The sequence below is a fragment of the Alligator sinensis genome, unplaced genomic scaffold, assembly GCF_000455745.1.
Source record: "Alligator sinensis unplaced genomic scaffold, ASM45574v1 scaffold1010_1, whole genome shotgun sequence".
In the NCBI taxonomy this organism is placed as follows: Eukaryota; Metazoa; Chordata; order Crocodylia; family Alligatoridae; genus Alligator; species Alligator sinensis.
In genome coordinates, this window is record NW_005842624.1 from 187,721 (window position 1) to 204,453 (window position 16,733).

The 16,733-nt window shown below is 43.5% G+C and overlaps 1 protein-coding gene across 1 annotated transcript in view; it reads right to left on the minus strand.

Annotated features, from left to right (window-relative positions):
- The window catches only part of SLAIN1 (SLAIN motif family member 1), a 217,842-nt gene that overhangs the window by 172,140 nt on the left and 28,969 nt on the right, over nucleotides 1–16,733 (minus strand). The window contains exons 5-8 of the mRNA XM_006033357.2: nucleotides 16,435–16,503; nucleotides 10,289–10,357; nucleotides 7,511–7,582; nucleotides 6,226–6,291 (exon numbers count right to left, since the gene is read on the minus strand). Of these exons, the coding sequence (XP_006033419.1) occupies nucleotides 6,226–6,291; nucleotides 7,511–7,582; nucleotides 10,289–10,357; nucleotides 16,435–16,503 (276 nt within the window). The remainder of the gene's footprint in view (nucleotides 1–6,225; nucleotides 6,292–7,510; nucleotides 7,583–10,288; nucleotides 10,358–16,434; nucleotides 16,504–16,733) is intronic.

Here is a 16,733-nt window from a genome sequence, read left to right on the forward strand (position 1 = left end):
CATTGGCTTTTCTGATGGCTTTGTCACACTGCTGACTCATGTTCATCTTGGAGTCCACTAGGACTCCAAGATCCCTTTCCACTTCCGTGCCACCCAGCAGGTCATTCCCTAGGCTGTAGGTGTGCTGGACATTTTTCCTCCCTAGGTGTAGCACTTTGCATTTCTCCTTGTTGAACTGCATTCTGTTGTTTTCTGCCCACTTGTCCAACCTGTCCAGGTCTGCTTGCAGCTGTTCCCTGCCCTCCGGCGTGTCCACTTCTCCCCATAGCTTTGTGTCATCTGCAAACTTGGACAGAGTACATTTCACTCCCTCGTCCAAGTCACTGATGAAGACATTAAAGAGTATCGGTCCAAGGACCGAGCCCTGCGGGACCCCACTGCCCACACCCTTCCAGGTCGAAACCGACCCATCTACCACTACTCTCTGGGTGCGACCCTCTAGCCAATTCGCCACCCACTGGACTGTGTAGTCATCCAAGTCACAGCCTCTTAACTTGTTCACCAGTATGGGGTGGGATACCGTATCGAAGGCCTTCCTGAAGTCTAAGTATACGACATCTACCCCTCCTCCTGTGTCCAGGCGTTTCGTAACCTGGTCATAAAAAGAGACTAGATTGGTCAGGCACGATCTGCCTGCCACAAACCCGTGCTGGTTTCCCCTCAGCATAATTTGTCCTGCCGGGCTCTCGCATATGTGAGCCTTGATAATTTTTTCAAAGACTTTGCCAAGGATGGAGGTGAGACTGACTGGCCTATAGTTGCCCGGGTCCTCCTTCCTCCCCTTCTTGAAAATGGGCACCACACTGGCCCTTTTCCAGTCCTCCGGGACTTGGCCCATGCGCCACAAGCGTTCAAATACGAGCGTTCAAATATTCCTGCCAGTGGCTCTGCAATGATGTTGGCCAGTGCCTTCAGCACCCTCGGATGGAGCTCATCTGGGCCTGCCGACTTAAAGGCATCCAGTTCTTCCAAGTGACTCTGCACCATCTCAGGGTCTACGCATGGAAGTCTGGTGCCTTGCTGCTACCTCTCTACAACCCCAGTGGGAGACTTGTCATGCCCCTCGCTTAGGAACACTGAGGCAAAGAACTCGTTGAGGAGTTCAGCCTTGTCCCCCCTGTCCGTCACCAATTGTTTCTGCCCATGTAGCAGGGGTCCTATTCCTCCCTGGGCCTTCCTTTTACTCCCTATATATCTAAAAAACAATTTCTTGTTGTCCTTTACTTGGGATGCCACAGTAGGAGCACTGAGGCTAAATGCAGATGTTCAGAAAGCCCCTAGTGGAAGCACTGTAACTATTGCACTTTACTTAAAGTGGTATAAGTTAAAGCAGAAGTGAACTGAATAGACGTTCACTGTTGTGTGGAGGAGGGGGCTTGGAGCCTGCCCACACGAGCTGAGGCCAGGCTGGGGCTGCTCTGGCATGCCTCCCAGGAGGCTGCCAGAGCAGCCCTTCTCTGTAGCCCTGCCCCCTCTGCCAGCTGGCAACTGTCAGCAGTGGCTGGGAGAGAGGGGGAGAAATGGAGCCCCTATGCCACACAGGCCTCCTCCCCCCCCAGATTCTTGGCTCGGGTCTTGGGGGGCATGGGAGGGGGCTGAGTTGGGTCTGCACAGTCAGGTGGGGCTCCCTCACTACTGGCCCCAGCCTCCTGACAGCTAAATCCAGGAGCTGCAGCATGAGGCTGCCTGGCCTGGCTTTTCACCATGTTGGGAACTGGAGGTAGGTGAACAGAGCCCCCCTGCCACAAGAACCTGTCCATCTCCCCTCCCCCCCTCCTCAAGACCCAACCTAGCAATCTAGAGGGAGCCTGCATGGCACAGGGACTCCATTCCCCCAACTCCCTACCCAGCTGTGCAGACAGGAGACGGAGCCTTTTCTGTCTCCTCTGTGACAGCCCAGGGGCAAGACTGAGCTGCTGCTCACCAGGAACAGATAAGCACTGGCCAAGGCTAGCCAGCCACCCAGGAGGGGATCGTGGGATGCCAGGGGAATACGACCTACCTTGACTCATGGTGGGAGAGTACAGACAGTTGATAAAGTGCTTTAACCTAAAGCACTTTAGTTGGATACTACATCCATCCAGGGCTAACTTAGATTGGGATTCACCATTTTTAAGTGTTTTATGTGCTGTGAACATCTGTTCTGTTATAGCTGTAAAGTACTTTCTGCACACTTAATGTGCGATAAGTGTAATGTCTATACTTAGTCTGAAAGAACAACACAGAAAGTCTCCATGCTCTCAGTTTCTGTGGCCACCTCTACCTCAGCCTGCAGCAGCTGGGAAGATAAATTACAGGAAAAGTCCTGCTCAGCCCTACAGTCCCACCACAAAGGATTCTAGGTGCAGACAGAATATTTTAAGAATTTAGGTATCAAACTCTGAAAAGTCTCTATAAAGTATGCATGAAGTGAGATTTTTCCAAGCGTTACAATTAAAATAAATTAGGGTGGCTTTACAACAAAACAGCAAGCAACACATCCCAGACAGTAAAAGGATTTTCCCCTCCCCCTCATACACACAGTTACCAAATTCCAAGACTGTGCTTAAAAAGCATTGAAAGACATTTTTAACATGGGCAAAGCACTCATTTCCAATCTAAGCTTGAAAAATGGACTAATTGTATTTGCTGAATTCATTAAAAAAAACAAACAAGTATATCAGCTCAAAATAAATACCTGGCCTGAAAAATTTCAGCAGAAACATTTCAAGTATAAGCAACTGAAAACTGGGTCACATAACTGACGTGTCAGGTGATCTGTATAATCTATAATACATGCAGCTAAACAAACACATTAATATTAAAGTTACAAGTACATTCCTAGCTATCATACTATCCTTCCTTATTCATGCCCATCTTACACAAATCATGTTTTTGTCACCAAAAGGTAATGCACCCCTTACTGAAGTCTGCCAAGGATGGGATAGCTCCCGCCCCATTGGGAGCAGGGGGTCAGGCTAGAACCAGAGCCTTTCCATTTCAGGGCAGCATCCATCTCACTGACCTACTCAAAATAAAGATGGTTAGTTCTCTGTCTATTATGCGCAGGTCAGGGGTCTAGCTCAAGGCTCTTCAATTTCTAAGTGACCAGGGGCCACACACTACACAGTCTACATCACATGTGACATAGGCTGCACCTGTGCAGAGCATGAGCTCATTGGGCTGTATGTCATGCAGGTATCTCCCTGCTGTACCACACTGCATGGATGCCCCAGCTCCCAAGATTGCCTCTTATCTGTAGGGTCCACCACTCCACTGGACAGTCCCACCCCTAAGGTGGGAGCAGAAAACAGAAGATGAAGGAGGGAGCCAGAGCCTAGAGACCCTGGTTACTGCTGCAGTCAGAGCAATGGGAGAGCAGTGGTTGGGTAAGAGCCTAGGGTCTGCCAATTAACCAAGGGCTACAAGTTAGACAGCCCTGTTCTAGCTGCATATTTCAACCAGACCTCAAAAAGGAACCATCATCTTAATTTTTGCAGAAGGTATCTATTAAATTTTCCCCTTTCAAAATCTGGGCCAGGAGGCAATGGTAGAATATCCTGTATTTAACATGGGATATATGGGAGGAACAGGTTCCCATAACAGAACATAATATAAAATACCAGTTGAAATTCCAAAGGGGATTTGGAACCCCCAGACACCTTTGTTAAGAGGAATCTCTTTAATGCTTAGCCAGCCCAGGAATGGCCTATAACAAACATGAGTCATGTGTACCCAAGGGTGGATCCAGGGGGATGCTGTGGTACAGTTGTGTCTCTCTTGGGCTTTGCTGTACATGCCCAGTGAGCTCTCTGAGCTCAACATCTGATTTGCACAGAGTTCTGCATGCAGTGAGCTCTCTGAGCTCACCAGCTGGTCAGATTAGTTCCTGCCAGATCTCCACCTACACACCAAGCATATAAAGCCCAGGACATACCTGCAATAACACCAGAGTTCACTGCATGCAGAGCTGTGCCAGAACCCAGGCTGATCAGCAGGGATCCTGGTTTTCTCTGATAAAAAAAATCCCCAATTTTTGGATTAGAGCAAGTAACCCAAAATCCACATTGTTCCATGATTAAAATGAAACACCAATATATACCTATCTATATGGATAGGTCAATGATCTATATAGATAGGTATATATTAGTAGTGTTTCATTTTAATCATGGAACAATGTGGATTTTAGGTGTGGGTTTTTTTTAACTGAAAATTGGGATTTTTTTTTTTAAATCAGAGAAAACCAGGATCCAAGCAAGCCAAAACAATGAGTCTGGAAGAATCTTCATGTACTCCCCAAGAAAATAGGTAAGGCTGAAAAGCAAGAACCCTGTGCTATGCTAGACCTATGTATAGTTGATGAGTCCCATATTGCAATCACCAATGTATAGCACAATGGTATTAGTCCTAAATGAGAAAAGACCAGCCAGTTCTGCAGAGGTTTTAGGAAGGTCAGCAGTTTTTCTAAATTCAATGTGAACTCTATGCCCTGAATAGATGACTGGACAAAAAAGATTCGTTTTCACAGTAGACCTCAGAAAGCACCATTGACAGATCCTACTCGCACCAGAATTTTGTGAACAGGCAGCTTTTTACACTCTCTTCAGATAATACCATTTTGGTCTATGTGGTTTGGTCTCAACAAACCACACACAGCCTTCTAGCAGCCAATGCATCAGGATCACTAGCCACACAGTACTGCCTTACTTGGATGATGTGGTCATCTAGAGCTAGTACTCATAGGCCTATCTAAAACAAGTCACTCCAAGCTCCTGATCCATGTAGGAAATTGGACTGACAGCAAAACTGGCTACATGTAAAATAAAAAAGGAGGAATTCGTAAGATTCATACGATACACATTCAGGAAGGACACAGTCCAGCCCCTTTCTGACAAGGTGCAGGTATAAATGCTGATCCATTATTTTGGGGATATTAATAAAGACTTGTATGTGAACCTTACTGGGGCTACAGCCAAAAAGGGATTTCTTGAAAGAAGAGATTCCAACCATAGCCTTGTGTCTGTGCACTTGTGTCTTGCTTTCCTTTTGATTATCACTATCTCCCAAATAAGTCAACTTCTAGAGACTGGAATTGAAGAATGCCTCAGATCCGTGAGGCAACTGCCCAGACCCTGCAGACCAGACCAAGTGCAAGGTCTTCTCAAATGCCTACAAGTGCACTAGGAAAGGAATGCCACAGCAGCACACACTTTAAATCATTGATCTCTCTTGACACTGAGATGGGAGCACAACATTTTCTCAGGTTCACTATGTATTAGAGAGAAAGCAGCTGCGACTTTAGAATCAAACGCTCAAGTGGTCATGTAAAAATAACTTTAGCACTAGTTTTTCTAAACTGTTTCCAGAGCATCTGTTACTGACAGGTGAGTGAATGGAAGTGGACAGTCCTCAGTACCCTGCAGAATAAGGTTTCCTATATAATGATTATGAATTTAAGACTTTATTAGAAAATGTTAAATATCATGGTTATTTCCATGGCTTTGTAGAGTTGTAAGACAATATAGCATGGTAGCTGTATGGATACATAGTTGGTGTATGTTAACATTGTCTAAGACATGCAGTTAATCATACAGCTAATATCAGCCTGGAGTATAAAGGGGTTAAGATGTTCCAATGGTATCCTAAAACAGGAAGAAAAGTAAGGGTAAAATGACATGTTACATGTAGACTATACTATATCTCTGGAATGTTAAGCAATGTTAGTTAGAATATGCTGTAAGCAGTCACATGTTAAGGGTTAATGCCATTTCTTGTCTGTACAGCTCTGATTCGGCACTAGAGGGTGGTGAGCTGGGCCATGGCTAGGAGCCAGGACACCTAGGCTCTACCCCTGCTCTGGGTTGGGGAGGGCTGGGAGTGGTGCACCCTGGAATGCTGGAAGACTGTAGATTGCTCATTTTATCTCCATAGAGCAGACTGAAATTACCCTAACACGAGCTAGGTAACATGGCCCAGAGTTAAGCCTTGCCTGAAGCAGCATAACTGTGAGATGCTCACAGAGCACTAAGCATGAGTTAATGAGCTTTAATGTGTAGATGCTTGTGTTTTAAATTCCCTTAGTGTGGTCTAAGTGTACTGTGCAACTTCACCGTAAGACCTTGAGCATGGTAACTGGATTAACACAGAGCTGTAAAGTGGCAAGGCATTCTTAGACAATGGTTTTAGCATGCAGGATACAATTGCTGGGGTGGGGAAGAGTCTTTAAGAGTGTTTGTTACTGCTTACCTTTTAGTTTCCACAGAGTCTGTAGATACCTTATAACCTGAGACAGGGGGTGGCATCCAAGATTGCCTGTAAAGTATTAATAAACAAAATATAAAGCATGGGTATTTTATATTTAGTGAAGAATAGCAATTCAGTTCTGCTTCTCTATATAAAATACATTGAAAGGAGAATATTAGTATGTCAAAAATGGTATGAAAATCTTATAAGCTTTTTCTGAGATTAGCTTTTCCTTCCAACTTCTTTTCCAGAGCCTTACTAACAGCTGCCATATTGATACACTATTATGATCACTTTGTTAGTGCACTTGAGGGAATTTGAGGTAAGTGGACATAAAATTAAAGCTTTAAGTAGTGTGGTGTCTCTGAAATATACATCTTGGGTGTAAGTGGTGGAAGAATTTAGCCATTTTGTGCTAATACAAACAGGTCTCATGATGAAGAACTTGATGGCAAATGTAAGATATATACATCAGGGTGCCAAACACCCAGGTATTTATGTCACTGAAAACAGCACATTCAGAATCTTAGTTCTGTGCAGAATCTTAATTTTTTTTGTTGTTAAAGTAAATAAGTATCTAACCATCATTCTTGGGGATAGTGTTATAAAAGCCTTCCCATTTTAGCTGAGTATAACTGATGCCAGGCCAGGTTTATCTCAGGTCTGCAAACCTGAAAAAATTACTGAGAGGTGAACTGCCTACCCCTCCATTGATCACACTGTGGTATTCACTCTAAACCCAGAAATAACACTTTAGTTTCAACAGTAACTTTTTCACTGGTCATCACTTTAGCACATGAAAAGAAAAGGCAATGGGAGGAAAGCCCAAAAAGAACAGAAGGTGGAATCTGCTATTGGGAAGGAAATATATAAAGAAAGATGGACATCCACCAGCAGCCCATTTTCAGTTAACTATTTGGAAAGCTCCTCTACAGCCAGTTCTCATAACCTCTTAGTTGATACCAGTGAAATTAGATTTATTTAAACTTAAACGTTATCAATATTGAATGCAATACTATTGTTCATTTGTGTTACTTGGAATTGAAGGGCCCCATGCAAGAATCAGGGATTGTGTCTGGTCCAGCAAAAACAGACAGTTGAGAGGCAGTCCTGGCCTAAAGCACTTTGAGGGCAGACAGTCAGAGCTTAATTCTTTTGAAAAGGAATCCAAGCTTGTTTGTGAAAGAAGCTCGTATTCTGTTAAGAGCAATGTGTTAAGAGTCTACTGGTGACATGATGTAAACCCATAAATATCCTCCAACAGCAGAAGAAAGATGACAGTGAATACCTTTTTTTCTTCACAGGAGAGGTACTAGTGGTATCAGTGGTAGTGACTGATGTGGTAGGAGCCCAGGACTGCCTGTTAAGGAAGGATATTTAATGTATTTATTATTCGTCAATTAAGTTCTAATTTTAAGTGATAAATTATGGATTTGCTGCTGCAACTCTAAATCTGGTCCAGACTTGGAGTTGGGGTCAGAGCCAACTGCCTGCTCCCCTCAACAGCGTCTGCCCCCCTGCCTGCCCCTGCACTATCTTCTTCCCACTGCAGCCTCTGCTCCTCTTCCACACCCACTGTTGTCACATATCTTCTGGCTATGGCGAGGCTCCAAGACCGTTCCATCCTGGGGCATGGACCATGGGGTTGCTCCAGCTCAGCCCAGCCCAGCTGAGTAGCTCTCCCATCATTGGCTGCTACCAGGCTGGGCTGGGGCTGAAGCACCCCCACATTCCAGGCCCTGGGCTGAAGCCCTACCAGAGCCATAGGATAAGTGGTGGGGAAGGGGAGTAGAGGCAGTGGGCAGGGGCAGACACAGGAAGGGTGAAGGTGCCAAGGAGTGCAGGTATGGGGGCAAGTGCCATGGGGGGGGCACCACAGGAGGGGGCTGAAAGTGGGGAATGCAGGCAAAATGGGACAGGCAGTAGGGAGGGAAAGTGATGAGGAGGATGGACAGCAAGAGGAAAGGTGTAGGGGAACAAGTTATGTAGGGGGTCAAAGTCCAGGGGACAACTTGCTTGACTCACCCACTGCTGCCCCTACAGCCTGCCCCACCCATAGGCCCCCTACCACCTGCCCCACCACTGTCAGCCCCCTGCTTCTCCTCCCACTGCCAGCACCACCCACTGCCTGCCCCCTATTGCATTGCTTTCCCTGCTGCTGTGGCAGGGGAGACAAATTTAAGAAAACACTACAATAATAAGATTCTAGACATGGAAAATTATAACAAATTTATATATTTTCCATGTCTAGAAAGGAATTATTGGGGCATCATCTTAAATGTAATCATCTTTGATTCGGGTAAATATGGTAGTAACTTTTAGCATCTAAATTGAAATATCTTCAAGGATTCAGATGTCCAGACAGTGTTCTGAAAGGTTGAGCTTCTTAAATATTCTCAAATTGTGCACTACATATCATTGTCTTCTTTATATCTTAGCCACTATATCCATCCATGTCTCTATACTGCCCTCTGTAGCCACAAAAATACTAAATATTGGTTTTGATATTTAAAATTGTATGTTTTATCATTACTTATGGAAATTAAGCACCTTTATTTAGATGACTAACACATTATCCAAAATTCTACCCATAATGGACAGCAAAAAGATCATATTTTAATTCTTGTAATTTTTCTCATAAAAAAAAATTTACTTCTCAAGTTACTGCCCTGCTATCTCCACTTCTGAGCTACTAAGAATAAATATGCATCTTGTTATAACTATCTGACAGCAAATATATAAAGCAGTGGTTGTCATCCTTTTTAGACTCAAGGCATATTTCCATAACTTTTCTGAATTTAGCAGCATTCCATTTTGAAAACTAATTTCACTCATTTTTTAACTGCAGAAAAATATTAGAAGCACTTCTGTTACAAAGAATCAGAAAGTCCACAGCAAATAAAAATGTTTTTGACACTAAGTATTCCTATTTGAAACCTGGGTTTATCTTGTGAATCATGCACAGGTGTTTGCACACATAACAGTCCTAATATTTCAAACCACCCCAGAGTATCCTTAAAAGGATCTCATGGCATCCCTGTTGAGAACCACTAGTATAGAAGGTAAAAACAAAACTGATGAACTATTTAATACCCACTTACGGCCGACTTTGAATTTTGTTCTAGACCAGCGCTCAATCTGTTGGCCCTGCAGGCCAGATGAGTGAGGTAAGACTAGTCCATAGATGGATCGAGCCCCATGCACCAGGGTTGAACCCTACTTCCCTATCCTAAAAACAGGGACTGGGCCCTGGGCACTGCCCTCTCTCATCCCTACACATGGCAATTGATCTCTGGGGGCCTGGCACTGCCCCTCCCACCCTAGTGCACTTGGATTGGGTCCTGGGGGTTTGGTACTGCCCCACTCCCAGGCTCTTCACCCCAGGACTGACCCCTGGGGTCAGCACCACTCCTGCCCAGTGAGGCAAGATCCAGCATGCAGACCCATGGATCTGGAAATTTGGTGCTCTGAGTTACTAAGTTTCTCTTTAGAAGTATCTGAGCCCTTTCATGGTTCAGTTATCACCACCAGCTATACTAGACATAATTTCTCAAGGATATAATTATAATGAAGTTGCACTAAGAATGAATTTGTCCCATTAAATTAATAAATATAATACCTGACCTTTTCATAAAGGTTAGGTTGTTCATAAAATGAAAAACTTTTAGAGAAAGTATCTACTTCCCTCGAAAACTGAAACTTTTCCCTACTGGAAAACTGACCTTCCCCCAAAATAGTTTTGGTTTTTATCTGCCTATATATATAGAGACAGAGACAGAGAAGCAGAGAGTCCCTTGTCCCATCCCTTCCTCCCCTTCCCTGTTTATGGCTTTCAACTTTTTAGGACAATTGAAATTTTACTGCTGAGATTTTGAGATGTTTTTACCTAAATTGTCCACACTAAAAACAAAAAACAAAAAGTTACCACCCTCCCTCAAACAACCTGTAAGGAATACTAAGGTCATTACATAACCATGTACTATTAGTTATTTATCTGAAAATAGATCTGTAACTAAACAAACAAAAAGTAATAATTCATAATTAAGTAGGTTCCCTAAACTCATACCTATTAGTTGGCTTCTTATCCAAGACTGGGGATTTATTTGCTTTCTCAACATCACTTCTATCTGAAATTCTGTATGGAAAAAAATAGTACAAAATAAATTATAACAATCACTTTAGATTAGAATCAAGTCTTATTTAAAAAAAAAAAAACACCACTAAGAATAAAATGGAAAATCAAATATTATGGAGTCTAAACATTTTTTATTAACAGTATACCAGATGTTAAGAGGTAAGAATAAAATAGTAAGTGAAACAATATAATAATAATACATGTATATTTGAACGTTTGTCTAGCTTGCTGAAAAAAATTAAATCTCAGTCAAATGTTGACTTCTATATCTACCAAAATGACACAAAAATAAAATTAATATTTTTTCCTTTAAATTGCTATCAGTTCTAGTGAATATATTTAGACTGTTTTTGATAAGGTAGTAGTATATATTTAATACAGAAACCATCATCCACTGTCCCATGAGAGGCGCACTGTTTTTTTATGGCTTTTAGAGATCAATGTGATTTGAAAATACCTTAGTATAGCATCCTTGTTGGAACAGAGCTAAAATCCACAGGAGATACATCAACCAAAGAGATTAGACAAGTAGTACTTAATATTGATTTTATGAAGCCATTAGATCTACATTAAGGAATAAGCACATGACTTTTCATGCCCTTTATGGATTCTACATTTGTTGCCTAAAACCTTTCAGTGAAATCATTATGAAGCTATCCCAGTATTTTTTTTCTCTCTTATGGAAGGGCGACTATCGTTCATAATACCTTAGAGCCAGAGCCAGTTCCGCTTACATAGTTCTGTATTCATTCCATATATGGAACCCCTACCAATATCAACTAGAACTCTACCAAAAAGACCAAGGCTAAACTATATACCTTACAACCGATTAGTAACTTTAATGTGCATATTTGTTTTAAGTACCTGGCTAACAAATTCTTTAAAAAAAAGTTTCCATCAAAACCTATTTATTTAAATAAAGAAATATTCAGAAAAATAATTAGTGTTTCTTACTCCTTTTTACAGGAATATTATACAAATCTATTGAGACAGCATAGCAATGTTTATTCAGGTATCTACTGAATTAATACCATATAGTGAAACAAAGAATTACTTAATCTGCCTTCACTTAAACAATAGGCAACTGGTACTTTCAGTGGAATTCTCTATGTGGATTCCAATGTACAGTTTATACCAGTGTCCTCTCTGGGTTTTAGTTTAATTTTTAAATAAAAAGCTTAATATTACATAAATAAATAGTATTTCTGTCCAACGTAGCCTGTGACTAGCCAGCAGTTATTCAGTAGATCACTAGAGGTCTCACTAAACTTGCTAACAGTGAATACATTTCTTGATAATTCTCAAATGTCTGAAGAACCAGCTGTATCAGTATCAGACTTACATACTAGACATTCCTTCAACTTTTGTTTTACTGGGGATAATGAAGAAAATTTCAAATGTCCATGTTTAACTTACTTTGTATTACTGTCCCCATGTTTCAAGGATTCTGGGCAATAATAAAGTAGGAAACTGGGGTTGGCTTGAACATCCTCTTTACCGTTACAGTCTTGTCTTTCAAGACTTAGTTGTCACATAAAGGAAAAGTTGAATCCTCATAAAAGCAGTTATGGAGTCAGATGTATTTTGTATAATAAAAGTATAACCAGCATCCTGACCAACTGATGTAATGCATGTCCTCCATCTCTTTTCCCCATATATAATTTGTTCTTAATGAGAAGGAAGACATATTTTGCATAGGAAACACCCTTTGCCCCACCCTTCTCAAACACAAAAGTGGGATTGATCATTAGTTAACGGTAGGAAAAAGCTGACACTTATCTGTATGATTAATTGTTGTTCTTCAAAATGTGGTATGCAAGTACACATCCACGTAGTGTGTATGTACATAGTGCACTCGAGCTAGAGGCTTTCATTAGCACTATTGTTGAGTCAGAGAGTATGTGCTTTGTACGTCCTTGTTCTTAGAGACAAAGGATAAAGGGGATAGCCATATCATCCACCTTCTCAGTTCCTTCAAAAGTAATTACAAAGATGTATGGAATGTATACACGTACAAAACATCTTGAATAATAGCTACCATGAAGGTGGGTAAGTGTTCCTTTTCCTCCAAGGAACTGGCATGTATCTAATGCACAATAAGTGACTCCCAAGTGATTGTCTATATAAATGGCCAAAGAAGAAAAAAATCCTGTCCGACTTTACATACCCAAATAGCCCTTACCCAGCTCCATAACTGCTTTTTTGACACTTATGAACAGTTTGCAATCCTATTCCACATGCAGAGCAGACATACACATCAAACATGCACAGTAGGCTGCATTCTGATCAGGCAGTTACACAATTCTGTACATACTTACCTGAGGCCTGAGCCCCAAAACTGCACAACTGTGGGGGAACTTTATTTTTTCAGGTTTCCCTTTATTTATGCAGTACGTGCATTCCTGGAGAATGGCACATACATTGAATTCACATAAAGCAAACCCACTTGACAATGTCACAAATAGGGATAGGTTTGCATGGTGATGAGGGAGGGAGGGAAGGAGTGAGGCTGGGACTAGGGAAGAGATGGTGGGAGGGGTGCCACTCCCAGGGCTGAACAAGGCAGCAAAGCAGAGGGAACAGAGCAGCACTCACCCCAGCCCTGGCTGCAGCATCCCCACGAGCAGCCGGCGCCAGCTGACTGCAACTGCTGGGCTGCACTGTGCTCTGCCTGTCCCCCCACGCCTGGGTTCCACCTGTCCCCACTCACCTTTGCTCTTGGGCTGCGCCGTGCCCTGGTGCAGGCAGCTAGTGTCGGCTGCTCCTGGAGCCGCTCCAGCATGGGCTGGGGTGAGTGCAGACAAGTGGAGCCCTGGGCAGCGGCACTTACCCCAGCCCATGCTGGAGCACCCTTGGGAGCAGTGGACACCAGCTGCCTGCACCATGGCATGATGCATCCCAGGAGCAAAGGTGAGTGGGGACAGGTGGAGCATGGTACAGCCCAGCGGTTGCAGGCAGCTGGCACCAGCCACTCCCGGAGCCACTGCAGCCAGGGCTGGGGTGAGTGGGGCAACAGTCCTTTCCCCTCCCCCCACAGACTTACCTGCTTGGGTAGGGGGGCATCTGTGCTGATCGCATAAGAGCAAATTTCTTTGCATATAATGAGTTATGGATCTAAATATGCTCATGACATAAGAGCAAATTTGCATATAAAGAACCCACATAAATCAAGGGAAATCTGTAGTTCAGTGATACTCAACCACTTGGCACCATAGGCCTGATGAGTGGGGCAGAGCCAGTCTGCAGACCAGATCAAGCCTTGCATGCCAGGATAGGCCCCTGGGACCCAGGCCATGCCTCCTTTCCCACACACTAGGATTGGCCCTAAAGAGCCTAGTACCCCTCTCCCTCCCTTCACACTAGGATTGGTCCCTGAGGCCTGGCACTGCCCCTACCCAGCCCCTCACATGGGGATTGGAGAAAGGGGGCAGGCACCACCCCCACCTGGCCCAACACACTGGGATTAGGTGCCCAATTATCATAGAATCATAGAGAAGTAGGGTGGAAGGGACCTCCAGAGCTCATCTAGTCCAACCCCATGCCTGATGCAGGATCATCCCTCATCTAAACCATCCTGTACAAACCATAATCTAAATTCTACATAAGACTAACATCAACCCTGACACAACACAGATGTAAATACTCTCCCCTGCCACAGGTAAAGCAGGGGAACCAGGGTAGCCAATGCCCTACTTTTATAAAATTTTGTCAATATATGCTCAAGAAGTCCCAGGTACATCCCCTACTACAGAGGAAAGCAAAAACCCCACAGTCCATACCAATCTCAACATGGGATAAAATTCCTTCCTGACTCCAAATATGGCGATCGGTCTGATCCTGAGCAGAGGGGCGAGACCCTCTAGCCAGGACTGGCGTTGGGCCCAGCAGGAGCACTGGTACATCCCAGGCCTAAAAACACCCTGACAAATGCAGCAGAAGGGGCAGGGGGAAACTAGCAAAGCTCAGGAGCATGGGAAATACCCATAGTAGACATATGTTAGATCAACCCCGACCTGTGGCTGTCCAACCTCTTCTTGAATACCTCTAGTCATGAAGAGCCCACAATTTCCCACACTATTCTAACAGTAAAGAAGTTTTTCCAGATATCCAATCTAAACTTACTTTGCTGCAACTTCAAGCCATTGGTCCACATCCTCCTCTGTGCAGCAAGAGAGAAAAGGTGCTTTCCCTCTTCTTTTTGGCGGCCTTTCAAGTATTTGAAAACTGCTCTTACACACCTTTTTCACAAGCTGAACATGCCTAGCTCCTTCAGCCTCTACTTGTATGACTTGCCTTCCAGGCTCTTGATCATCTTTGTTGCCTACCTCTGGACCCTCTCTAACTTCTCCACATCCAGGGCTGGCCTACAATTTTTTGGGAGCCCCCAACATGAAGAAGCCGGTGGCAGCAGTGGTAGCAGTGGGGTGGAGAGGTAGGAGGGGGGTGTGGTGAGCAGCTGAAGAAGCTGACAGAGGTTATCAGCAGCAGGGGGAAGACAGGGGTGGCAAGTGGCCAAAGAAGCCAGTGCCAGCAGCAACGCAGAGTGGTGGCAACCACCCACCCCCCTTGCTACAGTACTGATTTGGAGTATTCACAGCCGTAGGGGACCCCTTGGCTGCAGGGCCCCTTGTGGCCACAGATTCCACAGGATAGGATGGGCCGCCTCTGCCCACATCCTTTTTAAAGTGTGGAGCCCAGAACTGCGCACAGTACTCCAGATGAGGCCTAACTTGTGCTTAGTAGAGTGGCACTATCACCTTCTGTGTCTTGCACCTAATTCTTCTATTGATGCATCCCAAAAATACATTCACCTTTTGTGTGGCTGCATCACACTACAGACTCATATTGAGTCTTGCTCAAGAGGCTTTCTACGCCAACATCTAAATTGTTAATAAACACATTGAAGAGCACTAGGCCTAGGACAGTCCCCCTGTAGGACTCCACTCAAAACCTCCTGCCATTCTGACATGGATCCATTTATAATTACCCTTTGCTTGAGGCTTTTGAGCCAGTAATCTATTCGCCTTGTGGTAGTCTTGTCCTGCCCACATTTCTCTAATTTGTTTATGAGACAGTCATGTGGGACCTTGTCAAAAGCCATGCTGAAGTCCAGATACACTATATCCACAGCATTCCCTTTATCCACCCAACTAGTTACTTTGTCAAAGAAGCAGATCAGATTTGTCTAACATGTTTTGTCTTTTTATAAATCAATACTAGCTGCTTGTGATCAGCATTTCCACCTCCAGATGTGGTACTGGTGTGGACCCGTGTGAAGCCCTGACCCACCCTGTGCCTGCTGCAGATTCACATACTCACAGTGAACAGCTGCAGTAACAGCAGCACTGGTGTGGCAGAAGTGTGCTTGGCATGGGGGAAAAGCAGCCCCTTCCCCTTAGTGCTGCCCAGCGCTTCCTGCAGCAGCCATGCAGAGCCCATGGGCCAGGGGTTGAGCAGCTCTGTTTTATCCCAATAATTTAGTGGTTATGGGACACACCCAAGTACTAATTTAAAAAACATATATATATTACAGTGCTTACTTCCCTGCAGAGGAGCCTGGCATTGGGGATAGAGGAATTGTCCAAGCCTGGTATGGGAGATGGGGGATTGTCCAATCAGGACCAATCCTGAGCCTGGACTTATCTTCTTAGTTTATCTGCTTATCTCTTAACACTGCATTTATCTCCTTACACCACCCAGCATACTTCAAAATGTATTTAGCTTATGCGGTTCTGGTATATTATTTAAGCCATCTTAAGGTGATGTCATCACCAGTGTGAAGAGCTTGAAGGCCACCAGGTAGCATAATAAATGGACATAATGCTTCAAAAGATCTAGTGACACCCCAGGGTATCTCAACCCCCTGTTTGAGAATCACTTTTCTAGATGTACAAATATCCCTCCTGAAAGACAAAAAGTTCTAGGTGGAAAAATGTGTACAAGTGTTAGAAATGGTCATAAATGCAAGAATTAACGTTAAACTTTTTATTTAATTCTTCTCTTTCTAGGCAAAACACATACAAATCATCATATGCACTAGAAACGAAAAATACTTTATAGGAAGGGGAAAAACTTACTTGTCTAAAGAAGTATCAGATCTGTATCGGCCAAGGTAAACTTTCTGATCTTCTTTTTCATTCACATTCCTGGTGTTAAGAAAAGATGAATTAATTAATTAGAAGTAATTAAAAACAAATGAAAATGTGTTTATTTTATGCAAAATAAACAGAATATACAAATTTATCATTATCTGAGTGCAATTCAAACAAAGTACAAGTCTTGCATTAAGACTTCACACAGTAGTCCAGTCTACTCAGATGTCAAAGGGCCCAGTTCAACTTTCTTTGAAATCAATTATTACAATGGGAGCAGGAAT